Source organism: Lampetra planeri, chromosome 8, assembly GCF_965212315.1.
Source record: "Lampetra planeri chromosome 8, kcLamPlan1.2.h2, whole genome shotgun sequence".
Lineage (NCBI taxonomy): Eukaryota > Metazoa > Chordata > Hyperoartia > Petromyzontiformes > Petromyzontidae > Lampetra > Lampetra planeri.
Window position 1 is genome coordinate 4580979 of NC_136114.1, and position 18582 is coordinate 4599560.

General features: G+C 41.8%; 1 protein-coding gene across 1 annotated transcript in view; it reads left to right on the plus strand.

Moving 5' to 3' along the window:
* The first annotated feature begins 8038 nt into the window (after positions 1-8038).
* The window catches only part of LRRIQ1 (leucine rich repeats and IQ motif containing 1), a 111717-nt gene continuing 101173 nt past the window's right edge, over positions 8039-18582 (plus strand). Inside the window, exons 1-7 of the mRNA XM_078596747.1 lie at positions 8039-8165; positions 9999-10122; positions 11618-11732; positions 12563-12654; positions 13525-13657; positions 16586-16770; positions 18192-18266. Of these exons, the coding sequence (XP_078452873.1) occupies positions 10003-10122; positions 11618-11732; positions 12563-12654; positions 13525-13657; positions 16586-16770; positions 18192-18266 (720 nt within the window). The 5' untranslated portion in view covers positions 8039-8165; positions 9999-10002. The remainder of the gene's footprint in view (positions 8166-9998; positions 10123-11617; positions 11733-12562; positions 12655-13524; positions 13658-16585; positions 16771-18191; positions 18267-18582) is intronic.

Consider the following 18582-nt stretch of genomic DNA (forward strand, 5'->3'; position numbering starts at 1 on the left):
TTCCAGCAGATTCACAGTCAAGGTACAACGTTGCAACAACGTGGGCACGTGGTTGTAACCGTTGGAACAACGTTAGGCCAACCTGGGCACGTGGTTGGAACCGTTGGAACAATGTTGCGCCAACGTGGGCACGTGGTTGTAACCGTTGGAACAACGTTAGGCCAACGAGGGCACGTGGTTGTAACCGTTGGAACAACGTTGGGCCAACGTGGGCACGTGGTTGGAACCGTTGGAACAACGTTAGGCCAACGTGGGTACGTGGTTGGAACCGTTGGAACAACGTTGGGCCAACGTAGGCACGTGGTTGGAACCGTTGGAACAACGTTGGGCCAACGTGGGCACGTGGTCGTAACCGTTGGAACAACGTTAGGCCAACGAGGGCACGTGGTTGTAACCGTTGGAACAACGTTGGGCCAACGTGGGCACGTGGTTGGAACCGTTGGACCAACGTTGGGCCAACGTGGGCACGTAGTTGGAACCGTTGGAACAACGTTAGGCCAACGTGGGCACGTGGTTGGAACCGTTGGAACAACGTTAGGCCAACGAGGGCACGTGGTTGTAACCGTTGGAACAACGTTGGGCCAACGTGGGCACGTGGTTGGAACCGTTGGACCAACGTTGGGTCAACGTGGGCACGTGGTTGGAACCGTTGGAACAACGTTGGGCCAACGTGGGCACGTAGTTGTAACCGTTGGAACAACGTTGGGCCAACGTAGCCACGTGGTTGGAACCGTTGGAACAACGTTAGGCCAACGTAGGCACGTGGTTGGAACCGTTGGAACAACGTTGGGCCAACGTGGGTACGTGGTTGTAACCGTTGGAACAACGTTGGGCCAACGTAGGCACGTGGTTGGAACCGTTGGAACAACGTTGGGCCAACGTGGGCACGTGGTTGTAACCGTTGGAACAACGTTGGGCCAACGTAGGCACGTAGTTGTAACCGTTGGAACAACGTTGGGCCAACGTGGGCACGTGGTTGTAACCGTTGGAACAACGTTGGGCCAACGTAGGCACGTGGTCGGAACCGTTCGACCAAAGTTGTGTCAATGCTGACTTGCGGTTGGAACCGTTCGACCAAAGTTGGCTGAATGTTGGCGCAACTTTCCACATATTTTTTAATTGGGTTCTGCGGCTGGATATGGCCAGCATGTGAACGGGATTTTTTTTGACCTACACCCTGCTTTGTATTGGCCCCGACTCCATGTAAGTCAATGTTTGATTTAGCGCTGCCAAGACAGCTCCCCGGTAGGCAGGAAGAGCTCATACGCCAGGATGTTAGTGCTGCCAGACCTGTTGGAAGTTCCCACTCGGGTTGGAATGCATTTCCAACAACAACAAGAAAACACTTTTTACATTTATCTTATATGACACCCCAGGCATTGTGTTGTCCAAACACAACACTAAAACAAAAACCGGAAATGTAATTGTTTTAAAATATAGCGCAGTGAGCCTTTTTTAATGACGTCTCAAACACTCTATAGTTTTTATTCCATGTTTGGCATTGTTGTATCATATTACAGCGGATGAAAATATACAGCGAATTTCCTAATACCAATGCGATTAAATTTCCTTCATTTAATCAGGTGCCGGCGAATGAGTAATCATTGCCCTATTTGATGTAAATAAACAATACAAAATAATAATAATAGTTGTAACGTAATGAAAATAAAAGTGTACAGCCCAATGTCAATCTACTGCTGGATGAGGCCTCCCACACACACAGTGTCGGTCATGGGGCTTGCGTGACCATACTTCACCACACTGGGCAGTGTGGATTGGTAAAGAGGAGTGTCTCAGCACCGGTTAAGATATCACTCACCGCTGATGTTAGCCGTGGCCAGAAATACAAAAAAACAGGTTGCCGGTTTTGCCTTGACGCGTTAATAAAAAATCCTGTCTAAGCTGTAATTGTTATTATGATGTCCGGACAGCAATTACATGCCTGCTTTGCCCAAGCTCCTCAGCTGCTTGAGAGACAGCGAGCGTATTGAAGACAAGGAGGAGAAACAACAGCAAGGCAGGAGATGAGGGTTAGAAACGGACGGTTACTGTGTCGAGCATTGAAAGCTCGATCTCAGTGGTGACACCTCAGCCCACACAGGGCGTAGTGTGAGCTCCGTGGTGCTGTGAGTCGTCCAAACGCTGGTCTCGCTGAAATGACTCGCGAACTCACAGGAACCAACCGGAACAATCGTAAACATTTCCACACGATAAGTCACTTTGGTGAACTCTCATTTGTGGTCAGGTCGCTTCTAAAAAACAGTTAATACCTCAGTGGGCGTTTCCTGGTAGGACGAGAATTATTATATTATTTTATTATGCTTTGTTTTTATTATTTTATTATTTCCCTTCTACGTTACTTTACCGAAAGAACCAAGAAGAGGACGAGAATGGTTTAGTGTTATTTGTATGTTTTTGTGTGATTTGTTTGCAGTTCGTGTACTGTGCACGGTCGTGTTTTTGTATCGTTGTAACGTTACAACAACAAAAAGAGCTGTATAGCTCATCGAATTCCTCCAGTATAAGTAAATATTCTGATTCTGTAAACGATGCCAAAGGATTACTGACTCCCGGATACAAGAGAAGTCTTTGGGGATTGACTGCATGATAAATTATATCTATAATTAGGACAGTATTGTTGTGGTTCGGTAGTACAGGTTGGGTCACGTTCATCGCGTCGTTTTCACCTCCTGCCCGAATTAGTGGCAAGCCGTGAAGACGTTTTGGTTCCGACCGACCCGGTGCATGGACTCTGGCGCAGTGGAAAAAGCGTGCTACTGCATAGCCAGGCCAGCTCCGTAGAACTGGGTTTGACTTCATGGCTCTCTTGGTGTTTAACCTATATGGAGAAAACGTTTAGGAGTGCCTTTTCCAATAATATCTCGTAACCCAGCAGAATGTGTTTCACAAGCTTGACTGCTGACGAGACCTGAAACGAAAAAAAAACCCAGCCCATTAGTGTTTGCATCCTTAAACAAATGCCGCTGCATTATATTGGTATGCAAAGCCAAAAGGCAAGTGCAGTAAAAATGTATTTTAGTTTACATGTGGACACAGACCAGAGTTCTGCTTATAAACACACTGTATGTCTCCACCCATAATTATCCACAGCATCATGACTTCGCATTCACGTTTGCTGGGCATTTGTTGCTAAAAGACCGAGGCCTCTTCTTCGCCACTGGATTATACTAAGCCAGCAGGCATTTGCCATGCAAGCTGGTTCGATTGAAAATGACATTTCAGTTGGACCGATCCTTTGATGGCTCGAAAATGCTCGATTGGTCATCCAGCCCTGTTTAGCAACTACAAGGGCATGCGTCGGTCATTCGCTTTAGAAGCTTTATGGCGTTTGAGGGAGTGGAATCATTTATTTCCTCCACAGCGGCTCAGTCACGTGCCAGTTAAGCACAAAGTCAAGTCGCCGTGCTATGATACTACTGCTGTATATTGCATGAGATCCAATATAATCGTCCGTTTTGCTCAATAATTATTGTCGATCGCTTTTGTTTTACTTCCACATTTTATTTCTTAAAAAAATATATTCATGAAGTCATAGTTAAAGCTTGATTTGAAGCTTTCGTGACCGCAGGGATTCATCTTCTTGATTCTTTCGGTAAAGTCACGTAGGTAGAAAAAATAATAGATCACGACGTTTCGATCGCCACACAAGCAATCGTCTTCAGGTGGGAGTTCAAAATAAATATTAAAGTTCAAATAATACTATTACCCATTGTATTTGTGCATTGTTCCGCGTTTTCTGGAATAATTGACATTACGATTATGCGACATCATCATGTTCTGACAGCATGTGCGTTATCGGGGTTTTAGATTGTAAAGTTACAATGACAAGAACGGTCATGGCAGGCTTCTGTTCAACTAACTGCAGTAGATGAATTACAATATGAAGAACTCCTTAATCGTATATGAAGTATATCAATGCAAATGTTTTAAGGTGACATGATTTCACAATAATAGTCATATCACAAAATGTAATTGTATCCTAAAAAATATTATATCGTGGCAAACCTACTACAACGTATCCAACTGCAACCAGTAATGTATCCACACATAGAAGAGTGAAAATATTTGAACATGCCCTTGCTAAATATGTTGCTCTGAACTAATAATCCCTGCAAATCAAATCACCTTAATGTCACGGTGAAATGAGAAATGTTGCAATTAGTGTTGGGCATAAAGACAGGTCGATTTTTACTGCTGCGCTGTGGAATCTCGTGTTTAAACAGCAAATCATGTATTACATGACATAATGTTGTTTAGTGCTGGCCGCCAGTGAATAGATATGGGGAGTAAACACCAGAGGTGTGGACTCGAGTCATGTGACTTGGACTCGAGTCAGACTCGAGTCATGAATTTGATGACTTGCGACTCGACTTGGACTTGCATAACAATGACTTTGTCCCACCTATGAGATGTGGACTCGAGTCATGTGACTTGGACTCGAGTCAGACTCGAGTCATGAATTTGATGACTTGCGACTCGACTTGGACTTGCATAACAATGACTTTGTCCCACCTCTGGTAAACACTATAATTCAACTAAGGTCTTTATGCTAAGATTATATAAGACTATAAAACGTACAGGTTTCTATGCTCAAATAACATATTTGTCACATCTCCTTTACTGGTGGTGGCGAGCTGATGGTTAACATTCTACATTCTATGACTAGGACCGGTATGCTGAAAGGATAGTCACTGCGTATTCTAATTAAAGTACTACAATATTAGGTCGATCGACCATAGAGAGGACAATTAACTTAAGACGACCCAAAACTGGGATTTTGAAGTTGCGATCTTCTGATAATTACGAAATAAGCGATTTTACCATAGAGGTGTAACCTGGCTTCGTTTGCACCCATCCGTTCAACATTCCACGTACATTTAACATGTTGTGAACACCGTTAACATAATCAGCAATGAGATAATTGAACGACATTGGACTAAACATTCATACCGTTCAAAGGAATGAATGAAAACATGCAATGTTGTGGTTGGTATACCGTAGCGATTTAAAGTAAAGTTAAACGATGTCAAGCAAAAATTATGTAATTAAATAAGTAAATTGGGATTATTAGAGTGGGCTTGGATTAGACACTTTGCTGGAAGGGATAATGGCCAGAAGTCTAATGATGGAGTGGCAGCTAAAGGATGGAACACATCTGAGAGGACATCCTCCGTTGAGCTGGGGAGATAGCATTTACTCGTGTGGAGGAGCGAGATGGATTGTTGCATCGCAGGCAGTCAGTTTTGTGATGTTGATGGCTTGAGGAAGACTTCATCTACAAGTGGATAGATAAAGGTTGATTATTCTGCAATACAAATCCAAACATCCTATTGCAACATATGAAAAAACGTACACATATACCGTTGTTTCTTCTGCCAAACATCCATCAGACAATTCGCTAAACAAAATCAATAACAGATGCTTTTTAACAGAGTAAAGAAAAACACAACATACGTTAAGTTTTAATATTTGAAAACGTAATAAAACTGTCAGTAATGTGCAATGTGCAGCGAAATTGTAGGGTTATTGAATTCCATCTTCCAAGAGTTGGCAGGTGTTGTGTTTTCTGTATTCAGTGCAACTGGAATGTGAAGAATTTACATCAAGCCTGATAACATCACAAGAGCCTTTGCTTTACAGTGCACATAATGTATTGAAGTGAATGGCAGAATAACCACAAAAACATAAAGCAAACAAATCAAAATCAATTCGGTAAAATTGAGGTCATGTGTTACAAAAATATCAAATGTGCATTATTGCTCTTCTATAAAAATCTAATACATTGAAGAAAAAAACGTTAAAAAGTGGAATTCTGGATGACTAACAGAGAAAAATAACAAACTTTTTTGGCCCATAGAGCTTCAAGGTCAATATTTTTCATTGTGCAAAACAACAGACCTCGACCTGGCTCATTCATTAGATATTATCAGCAAGTCAAAGCTGATTTCATTTGAAGGCCTTTGATCAGTGATGGACGCTCTTGATAATCCATGTAGTGAGCTCAAAGCCTCTAAGAGGTCATCATGCCCAATGCCTTTGAAGCCATCACTCCTTCCGACGGCTTGGTTTATCCTGATACATCCCACAACTGTTGCACAAGTCGACACCCCGACCTCCAAGCTCTGCTCTCAGTCTCCCTCTGTCTGGGCTCGAGGTCTTCCCCTTAGTAGCTGACACTCCCAATGCCCGTATCGGTCGCCCAACAACAACAACAACAACCGCCGTTGCCCGCTAAGTGACGGAGACATCTCACCACGACGCTTGTGTCATGCTCGGTGCCCTTTCGAGGCCATTTGGCGTGTCGAAGGCTCGCTGGCAGGTCACAGAACCCAGTTGCCATAGGTTGGTTGACTGAGATGACTGTAAGATGCACCGACTGTGCTCCCAACAGTGACAACTTTCTGCGTTTTATGTATGCTGAACTTCTTTCGCACCGTACGTTACCAAACGTGCTAATCTAAGGACAACAAACTAAACCCAAAAATAAGTTTAAAAAATAATTAAATCTCGATTTAAAACTGCATAGCTCCCAGTTGCTTCCTTAATATCAGAAGAGCGTTCCAGACGGCTGCAGAAGTGCATCTGAAAGCGCGCGATACCTTTAACGTTTAGCCAAGCCCTCCACCACCTTGCACACGCGTCCCACCCAAATCACAATTCCATCTTCACGACTGTCTACGATGCCTTCCTGCCACTTTACATTCAGATGTTCGCACATTCCAATCCCGTATTATTGATCATCGGCGACGTGTCCTGCCCAAACCCATTCGCTGTTCTGAACAGGTAAAATGTTGTCATTCACCTGATTTATGTTGTTGGTCAGTGTAATTACAAGCTTGCATCTGCCCCACGCTTCGCTAATTCTATCTAGAAAGCTACAACCCACGGTACTGTCCAAAAATCTTTCTGGCCACTCTGCGTGCACTAGTAGGAAACAGGGCCATTGCCCGAAACGTCGCCTTGTGTATTTTATTTAGTGTGCTTGTGAGACCACTTCCAACGCGGCGTCACCAAAGAGATCGTCGCTTAGCGCAGGTTACCGTAAGTAACCGAACACGCGTTACCGTAAAATTTTGATTTAAATCTTTTGTGACTGCAGGGATTCATATTCTTGGTTCTTTCGGTAAAGTCACGTAGAAGGGAAATAATTAAATAATATTAATATAAAACAATAAAAATTCTCACTTGCTGTGGATTTCACACCTGATGATGATTGCTTGTGTTGCAGTCGAAACGTCGTGAGAATTGGTATTGTTCAATATTAATATTATTTTATTATTTCCCTTCTACGTGAATTTACCGAAAGAACCAAGAATACGCGTTACCGTAAGTAACATAGCACGCGTTACCGTAAGTAACTAAACACGCGTTTTGATTTAAAGCTTTCGTGACTGCAGGGAATCATAATCTTGGTTCTTTGGGTAAAGTCACGTAGAAGGGAAATAATTAAATAATATGAATATAAAATAATAAAAATTCTCACGACGTTTCGACTGCAACACAAGCCATCATCATCAGGTGTGAAATCCACAGCAAGAATTTTTTCTTGCTGTGGATTTCACACCTGATAATGAAATCCACAGCAAGAACATTTTAAAAAAGTTTTTTTCAAATTTTCTTGCTGTGGATTTCAGAAAATTTCATTTTTTTCTTCTTTCAAATTTGAAAAAAAACTTTTTTCAAATTTTCTTGCCGTGGATTTAACACCTGATGATTGCTTGTGTTGCAGTCGAAACGTCGTGATAATTTGTATTGTTTAATATTAATATTATTATTTCCCTTCTACGTGACTTTACCGAAAGAACCAAGAATATGAATCCCTGCAGTTACGAAGCTTTATATACAAATTTTACTCCACACGCCTTACCGTAATTAACATAGCACGCGTTCACTCAAAAAACTTCCCACCCCCTGGCCACTGAAGTCGGTTCACGCCAATTCCGCAGTGCGCGTTGCTGGCCACGTGCGCGCTGCTGGCCACGTGCGCGCATTTCCGGTAGCGGCGGCCCCCGTCGCCACGGTAACGCAAAGACGCCCGCACGGCCACATGCTGAGCGGAGCTTGCCAGGGCCGTGAAGGAGGCTTCGTGGCTACAAACCGCGTTGTTCTCACTCACTAACTAAGTAGCGCACGCGAGCTACAAGGTACAGGTTCACATCCTGGCGTAAGACATTGCGACGCTGTCGGTGAATGGGTTTGGTATAGCACTGTCGCGTTGTTGAGTACTGTATATGACAATGTAATCAACGTGCTGTTCTGTGTCGTCTTTAAATTATTTATTTTCCATATGGGGCCATCCATTTAGTCCGTTCTCATGGAGGGGGATGGGGTGGTTAACACAAATGTGTACGCTTGCGTATCGGGGGGGGGAGGTGAAGCCTCGATAATAATGTTTACATTGGCCTTCAAATGAGTTATTTGTTTGCTTAAACACGTGAATATTATTAATCCTTGTTCGTTTCTGCGTGGATTAAATGTCGGCCCTTCTATAGGATCCGGGGGTACGTCAAGTGTTGACAGATGTTTGCGTACGCACCAAATGGATGGGCCCTATTGTAGAGCGTTACATATTGACAGCATGCTGACTTTTTCGCGTGATGCTTAGTCTACATGTTTATGATACAGTGCTACTGCATTTCGTGGTGGTGATAATACAGTCCTCGCGTACGACTGTACTCTTGCTACGATAGCCGTGGTTGTCCAATGTGAATCCTGGTTCTCGCCATGGGAATGTGGAATTTCCGCCGTTGCTTCGGGGGGCTCCGGAAAATGTGAGCGGCGAGCCGTGTTCATTTGAGCGGAAAGACCACCGACTGTGTGACTTTAGTACTGTGCCTCATTGCTCAAATCGCACAGTTACAGTCCATTTGTAATGAGCCACGATCAATCATCCACTGCTGGATGAAGGCCTCTCCCCAAGCAGTAGCCGTCTCACGATTCGGCGATGTTAATCATTCAGCATCTGCACACAAAGTTGATTTCATCGCTGCATCTCCAAGGTGGTTGTGCTTTGGCTGCCACTCCCTTCGTTAGTTGTTTGTTTGACGAGCGTACGTTCTGTAATCCACGTCTTCCTCATTGTGCATGGCAGTGCAATTCTAAGCCGTCAATACTTGTACTTGATTTCTTGCGGACAATCCACTTGATGTAAATTACTTGCTTACTCCAGGATGTAGTGCCTTTACGCTGCATACTATACTAGAGTTGTATGTCAAGAGCCAGCCAAAGTAAAGTGTCTCTTTGCTCAATTATTTGAGTTTTATGTGGCACTCACATCTGGTGTCAGTCCTGAGCCAGTTGTGTAAATTCCACATTCCTATGGTAGAGAACAGACTATATTTTTCAGGATTACCACTGTTTACTTTCCACAGTGATGGGCAATAATAGTTGGAGAAAGCGAATACTAGATTGACATAAATACAATTTTGGTACGTTAAATAAATGTATTAAACACCTTTTGTTCATAACCTTTATTTAGTCTGTGTGCTATTTTCATTGGTGACATTAATGTCACAGCACAAAGTTAAAAACATTTCCATTCACAACTAAAATAGAGCAGTGCATCGCTTTGTATCAGCGAAAAAAACATGGAAGACATCAAATAACTACTTTTAATTGCCTTAACTAAGCCTCATCAATACAAGGTGGCACTTATAAAATTCATCACATGTCAGCCAAACTGCCTTTTTTGGCCTCAGTGCTGAAATATGTAAAATAAATTGAACAAAAATAGCATTACTTGTGCAGTCGATTGTGACTAAAACCCTGACCAACTGAATAAACGTGAGACAATGATTGAGTAATAGGTAGGTAAATCACGGAAAGGAACCCAGAGTTTTAGTCGTGATGACTCAACGCCCTGACTTCCTACCCCGCTGAGCCATTCAGCCACTTCACCAGAAATGGCCTGTTGTTAAGAAGTAATAAAATAATGTTTGCAAAAAAAATATTTCGTATATACTTTGTCTTCTCTCCAGACAGATGGATTGCGAAGATTTGGAAGAAGCCATTGAGCGTGAGCTACGATTAATCAATGTGCCACTGGAGGAGTTGGAAGGCAATGATTCTGAAGAGGACCAAGCTGAAATTGCCTGCATTGAAGTAAGCATCCTCTTTATATTCAAAATCGGCTTGACATTTCCGAGGCGGCAAATTTGCCGCATACTGAGGCACAAGGAATATATAAATCGGACAACATAAAACTACAGAAAATGCGGCCAGGATTTGTTTTAACACTACAGTTTATAAATATATACTTGCTTTAAATTATTTATATGACAGACAATAACAACAAAAGTAACTATTCATTCATACATTTACATTAAAAAGTAAATGCAAGAGCAAATTCCTGTCACTGAAATTTTGTGAAAACGTAGATTACACGATCAATTATGCATTTTTTTACAGAAGAGTACTCTACATATAAATAGTTGTTTTGGCATTTCGATAAAGAATAACGCGTCAATTTAGCGTCTACTTACAAACAATACCTTTTGCTTAACATCCTTCAAGTGACTGGACACCAGACATGTTTGAGCTTTTAAAGTAAGTGAGCAATGTCATCAGGTAGTGGAAGCTAAGCAGGGTTTGAGCTAGGATAGCGCTTGGATGGGCGACTATTGTGTGCAACAGTTGGCATAGGCTGTGGGATTCTGTGGTGGACAGCAGTGAGAGCATTGCATTGTTACCTATATTGTCCTGTCATTTGCTACAAACGTTATAAGGTTGCACTCATTAAACACAAAGTGCGTGCCAAAACTGACCCACAATACCTTGCTGATCTCGTCAAGGAGCATAAACTGTCACGCGAACTCCGGTCATCCTGGCAACGGCTTTTGGCTGGCCATCGAACAAAGTCGGTCACTGCGTCGCCCGCTTTCAGATGCGCTTCTGCAGCCGTCAATAATATTAGGAAGCCACTGGTGCTATGCAATTTTAAATCTAGATTGAAAACGCATTTATTTAGAACTGACTTTTGTGTTTAGTTGTCCGTACGCACCTCCGATTAGCATGTCTGCGTACGGTGCAAAAGAAGTTCAACATACATACAGTATGTCCCTTTGTATGTGCTTATCTGCCAAATAAGCTATACTACTTTGCTTAACAATTGAATTAAGGTCAACTCTTTGAGCATGGAGATTTGAGGTGGCTGGGTGGCTCAGAGGTTATAGTGCTCAGCTGAGACCCTAGGTCTCAATCTGAGCAACCTCCCACTAACAACTGCACAAAACCCCTTCATATTGACTTCGGGTTTGCACTGAATTAGGCTAAATTCCAGTTTAGAGAATTAACAATATCGAAAATATGTTTTGCCTCATCACACTGTCAATAGTGCAATTGGAAACAATCGGGAGGCGGGGGGAATTACGAAAGTACATGACAATGAACATGCATAATCTTTGTATCCTCATGCAGAATATTAGTATCCTTTGACTTGCAATGGCAACCATGCTGATTCATGACAAGTTTATTTTATTATGGGTAGGAGCCAAATATAAAAACGGAGAATCTCAACAATGCTCAATTAGCAAGCATCACTACCATTACCCCTGTTAATGATTGTAACGTTTTGCTGATATGTGTGTACATTGATTAGCCTGAAGAGGAAGGCCTGCCTGACACAGTGCTCATGTACATGGCGCGAGTGAAGAGCAGAGCTGAGGATGCGGAAGACATCTACAATAAGTTGCACGAGGAGGAGCCCTACCTGAGTATGAGATCAAATTATGTTTACGCTAAATCAAATACAGCATGAATATATACGTTTTCCTGAACCTTCCTGAACTGCAGATCCCTTACAACTCCTACCCAAGCCTCAAACTTTGTTATAACATATTTGCTAATAGATAATAATTCATTTTTGGTGGAGCCACAGAATGCTGATTCATGATGAAAGGTTGCAAGTTAAAATCCTGGTCTGTGTTTTACTCAGCCCTTTTCTAGTCACTGAAATTAATATCACTTTCTAGCGAGTGAATAGCGGTTGTCCTATCGAGATATAGGCACTGGCCATGGAAAATGTAATCATTAACAGACTCAGGGCCACCCATGGACATGCTTCTTAGAGGATGGGGACCTTTTCACTTGAATGTCTAATGAATGAAATAATTTGTTTTATTTAATCGCATAATTGATGGATAGATTGAGAGACACCATATCGAGATTCGTCATGTAATTTTTATATCTATAGTGTGGATTGCATACCTAGGTTTTTCCCATAGTTAATCTGGACACTATTATTCTGGCTCCTATTTTTTGTGAACCATTTTTCACTTTTCAGACCACCTGTGTTTTCACTCAGCATCTGCCAGGCATGTAACCAGTTGCTAATCCATTTTTGTTACATTGATGTTACCATTTATTTTTGATCTACCTGTTAAGTACATTGTTAATTGTGCCCAGCTTATTTGATCGTGTGTAGTTCACTATTGTTGATAACTAGTGTCACAGTATTATCCCTCACTCAATATTGAATCAAATTTTTGTATCGCATGCGATTATTAAAAAATAACTTCTCCACTTGTCATATCTTGCCTTGCAGACAACTGGGCTCCAGTTTCATTTAAGTCTCACGTATTGCTTGAGGAATTAGCCAAGGAATATGGTGAAGATCCTGAGGTCCTAAAGAAAAGGGTAGGTTAACCCGAGATATGTGGCAATATTGCATCCATTTTACACATACAGTGGATAATACTGGTAGGAACCTCCTGGTTACACCAGCCCACAGGGAATTATTGTGTCCGTCCGTCGTGCAGGGAGGGGCTGGGTGGGGAGGGAGGGGCTGGGTGGGGAGGGGAGGTTGGGAGGGGAGGGTGGGAAGGGGCTGGGTGGGGCTGGGTGGGGATGGGAGGGTGGGGAGGGGCTGGGTGGGGCTGGGTGGGGAGGGGCTGGTCACCCCGTGGTGCCCTTATGAAACTCAACGTTTAATCTACTCACGCCGGCTTGTGCCCGCCCTCACAGTCGGGCATATTTGCGGAATACACCACGCCGCCGTTGACCCTGGCCATTGACCGGGCAACCCAACGTTCCTACCAGCTCCCTCCGCAGGAATGTGTTTACATATTTAAGTTCAGTTATTTGCAACACTTGAAGGCTTGGATTCTATATTACAAATGTTTTTTTATTTCTTGTGTTTGGCTATGAATTCAGTAGGAATTATGAATTGATGTTTAAGTTGTAAATCCAGCTTATGACTTTAAAGAACATCGAATATCCACCACTCGTGCCCTCGGAGATCACTTGCAGTGGACACGAGTTCACGATCAGTTACAAAGTTAGTTGTGGTGTACCGAAGTTGCATTTGGGTGGTTTATTTTTGCTTTGTGAAAAGGTGATCGCACCTTGTGTGGCCAGTTTTGATACTATATAAAGAAACCCACTGCTTGTGGGGCACTGAGCTTCCTGAGGTGTGGATGATTGGGATCTTCAATGAGATGCTTATTTCCGATGATGGTGCTCTCCCAGTTGTTCCCACACCAGTCTTCCATTATTTTGCCACCGTAGGTTTTGTCAGAATTGGAGGAATATGAACGGCAGAGCTGTGAAGAGGCATCAGAAGAATGTGACTCTTCATTGCCCCCTGCTGCTGGACAAGAGGACATTAGTGGCCGCGAAACAGATGCTGATGTGTTCCAAAGTAAGTATATTTAGCATTGCGAAACGTATTTTGAAATTTATGTTATTTATGGGTGGCTGTGTGACTCAATGTGCTGTGTCCTGTAATAAATTATTTGGACCAGCAGTACAAAGAGCTTGCATTTCAACCAGGCACATATTTAACCTGGGAACAGCAAGTTTTCAAATGTAAACAAAAACATGTTATGAACGAGTCTTGTCAGTATGACCGTATCATAATAAAACTCGTCACGTGAAAATGTTTTTATTCAATTTGGCCTGTACATCTTGAGGCTTGGGGGTGCCTTCACCCAGCAGAGGATTTATGATGTGTGATGAGAATGATGATACATGTAATGAGAGTTATAAGAACTTGTCTAGGCAGCATAATAATAACTTGTGTATTTGTTATAAGAGATGCCTATTTTGGAAGTTCTATGGTGTCTGTGCCTGGATCATTCATCAACAGAGCATGCAGCTCTGCTGTCTGCAGAGATTTCCGTAAAATCATTACATTCTGCTTCATACCGATACTCAGAAAACACTGAAGTAACTGTAGAGAATGGCTTATAGTGTGTCATAATTCATAGGTTTACTGCCTGGGTAACTTCCTTGTGTGTGCAATATAGAGCAGATTTAATGGCTTACCATTGCAGGTGAGCAGAAGAGAGTCACCTGTGCAATGGGGACTTATCCAAGGCACAGTTGAGATCGCCCGTGCCTTGCTCCGAAAGCTTTAGCCGTTAGACTGATATGACCTGCGTTTTACAAATCGCCGAGAAGTCATCCAATATTTTAAGATAAGCTGGGTGGAGCCTGGATAGTGGCTGGATGGGTGACCGCCATGCATTGAATACGGGTACAATCGACGTTATGGACAGTAGAGGGTAGTGCAGAAATATCCATTGCTGTTTTGCATTTCCATCTTTAAGCCACAACTTGTGGTGAAATGTGGTCAAAGATCCCTCAAGATGTAGAGAGGTGCTCATCCAGCAGTGGATTGACAACATAGTGCTGTACATGTCTTTTTAACCACAACATAGCAGACAACAGGATGTCTGAAGCGATAACTATATGTACTTGTAATGATGACCACTCATTAAATGCAGATGAGGGGATTTCTACTTCATATGTATAAAATGTATGTAATTTTATATCATGCCATTTTTTCGCATATGTTTTCACAGCCCAGTGAAATAGATTTGTAAAACCACACAAAGCCATTACCTTCGAGCTATATGGCTGCACATCGAAATTAGGTCACGTCACGAAGGATAAAATATAGCCCAAATGGTGAACGTAATGTTCAAGCCAGATTTAATACAAAATGGTTTATAATGATAACAAGATGTGCCATTAGCATTAGGTCTGTCCGCGGTGATTTATTCATACCATGATGCATTAATTCACCCTTACAAACTCCTCATTATACCAAACAAATGTGCCCCCATGTGGTGGAATCACTGACTATGCATTATTAATTCTGATATGCACACAGCTTGCCAGCTGTAAATCTCTTAAATGAACGAGTATTTTTGCACTTGTTATTTCATTTGCATCTATTTGTATTTATTTACACATGCAATCCTGACAGCCATGTGTTCATATGTTTTTATATGTGGGATTACACTATCATCAAACAGTCAACGTGTATCCCTGCTCAAGCAAATGTAGGGTGGTGCTTATCTCAATATGCAGCTCTTAGCCAATGATCGAAAATCCACCTTTCCATAGTTAGGACTAGAAGGGGAAATTAACAAAGAGCAGTAAATATGATGATCGTGAACTTGAATATCAGTCACAATAGAAGACATCTGTGTATGGGTGTCACATACCACATCCTAGTTGTAGAACATAAATTAACACGAAAACACATCATAATAGAAATGACCCATGAATATCAGTGGTTTTGCAGGTGTATTTTTTATGAGAAATAATCTCAGTGGGTTATTAATCTAGTTAATCAATGGATAGTACATTTAATTATGAAATCACTGCGAATATAATATCCAGTTGTAGAGTGCTTGGCTCACAATTCAGAATATCACAATATCAAATCCCAGTTAGGAGTTCAATCAATCTATCATCCCTCCAGAGTCAATAATGAGTACGTTTGGAAGTCAGCAGTGGCAATTCCAAGGGTATACTGGCCCCTTTGGTAGGAATGTGGAATTACCACCACTGACTCATTCCTACCAATTACATCAGCGCTGCCCAATACTCATTTGAACATGCAGACACTTTGACTTGATATGTCATGTAATAGTTCACCTCATTTCCTAACTTGCAATACAAACTGCTGTATCTTGTCAGCCAAAGAAGGGATATTTCAGGACTTTTCTCAAGGTCATTTGCATTTGGCATTTTTCTCATATATGACATGTCATTGTTTACCTGTGCAATCTGTGTGGTTCACTCCATATCTCTGCTATCTACTATTGCAACCTCGCTGCTGGGTATGGCCATACTAAGTCTGGTTACCATGTTCACACCACGTAGCTTTGTTATAAATCAGAAAGTGGTAATCAAAAAATTGAACCTATCTCAACTTTCATTGACACACTTGCATAAGCAGCCTTCCTTGCTTCCTGTGTGCAATTTGAGAAGCGATTGCACGTATCACTACACTCCATCAATTAAAACCATTTAAGTTCATTCTTGTTCGTCATTGTCATATAGAAACAGGTGTGTTAGATGAGGGTATTAACTCAGAGTAGACAGGATGTCTACTTCAGAGATGATATGTGGTTTTATTAAAAATGTTTACAGCGCTGAAGGTAATTGGTTCTTGTTGTATCTCCTGAGCAATAATTGTTTATCAACGACCTTGGAAAAGACACGTATCTAATAAGTCATACTGTTTGTTACACCTAAGCATTACAAATATAAATTTAAAGTTACGTGTACACTCAACCCATCTGTACAATATGTTATCAATTCGCCCTTGCAGATATTAAGGGAAATGCCAGTGTCGGGACAGATTCGATAGCGGAGACGGCAGGTGCCAGCGAGGAGGCGATGAGACTCGTGGGAGCCGGTGACAGAACCCACGGGCAGCCTGAACACGAGCAGCGCCGCCGCGCGAGGCAGGAGCAGGACGAGCAGGAGGAGATGGACTTGCAGCGGCAGCGGCTGGTACACTCCTAGTTGCCACACCTTGCCAAGCAACACCAAGCATTGGCTGGCATCACTCAACTGGCGTTATCTCCCGTGTACTGAAATACAACGCAGTGGCTGGTGTTGTACAACTTGTTTGATTGTTCAAGTGATATCAGGCAAGAGATGCTGCCATGATGTAATGGTTAGCATACTGGAGTGAAATGTACACCACAGTCGCCTCGAACAAGAGGTCGTGTGCGGTGGAGTAAAGCCTGGGTTCTCCCAACTCTCTCAAGATGTCTGGCCAGCCTCAAAGAGTGGGCCCAATACCCTCGGACTGAGAGACGTTCTACATGCAATGCACATCTATGTATGTTGTTAAATCTAAGAGATTCTTCGAGTGGAGGCACTTCTGCCAGGAGTGGTATGAGCAAGCAGCAGTGGTTGAGTGTTAGGCTCGCAATCACAAGGTCGCAAGTTCAAATAATGGATGGGGTCTACCCAGCCCATTATTCTCTATGGTTGTTTAAATGAATACCATTGTGTTAAGTGTACAGTGATCACCCGAAAGAGAGAATGTGTAATGTCCACCACTGGCTCAGGGAAGCCAATGGAGGTAAGTACCAGCCCATTACTCATTTGTGAAGGGAGACACTGACTTTCAATAACAAACAGTGGCTGGTATTGTAGAATTAGAAATGTCTCCCACGTAATGCCAAGAAGTGGATAACATTATAAAACACGTGATTGCACTTCTTTCTTCCATGACCTCCAATTCCCCAAATTCAGATTTCTTATTCACGTGTTGACAAATTAGTATTTTCTAGAAAAGTCTTACAGAAAAGAGTCTGCACATTTCTGTAAATATGGCCATTTATCCAGCCACGTTTTCTCGATTTATTAAGTTGGGTGTTCTAAAACAAATTGGCCACACATGCAGTTATTTTGAAGTGGTAATTTTTCAAATGGCTTCGAGCTGTTGTACATTCAATGCATAGTTGTACGTTATTAATTATAAATTTTTCTATCAAACATGATTCGTACCTTAAGTCAATGCTGCTAGAATTCTTGAAAAATATAATCTTGGACAATATAATACAATCTACATCGATTTATTTTACATATTATGGCATATAGTGTAGGTCATAGAGTGTGTAGCGTGCTGGATACACAATTATAAGGTTTAAAATTAATATCCTGATAAGGGGTTGACTCAGCCCATCATTCTTCAGGGGTTGAAAAAACGTTCACTAATTTGTGGTAAGTCGGCAGTGGTGATAGTTTAGATCGACCGGCCCCTGCCATTTTCATATGAAATTGTAGTTCATGACAACCAACAGAGTTGAGCATAACCAAATGCATGTTTGAGCAGGAGAATAGTTTAACTTTGCTGATTTTACTCCAATGTATGTACATGATCTTAGTCTATGGTTTTATCTGTGATTAATTACATGCAGCTCCAACAAGCAAAGGTGGAAGAACTAGAACGTGCAAATCAAAAGTCATTTGAAGCGGAAATGAGAAACTATGAGGTATGGTGATTGCTTAAAAAGTATGACAATTACATTGACCGGAAATGGGTCCAATATGTGTATCTAGCAATGTCTGTTGTTCATGTTGTATGTATATTTTTGGTTCTTTTGGTAAAGTCACGTAGATAGAAAAAAAAAATACAAAATGTTAAATATTTTTTTTTCAATAAAAATATTTCTATTTATTATTTTTTATTTTCTTTTACTATTTTAATTTGAGTATTTATTGAGGTTTTTTGCTTTTATTATTTCAATTCATTATTTAAATTTCTATTTTTAAATTTTCATTTATTACAAAAAAATGTGTTTTCTATCT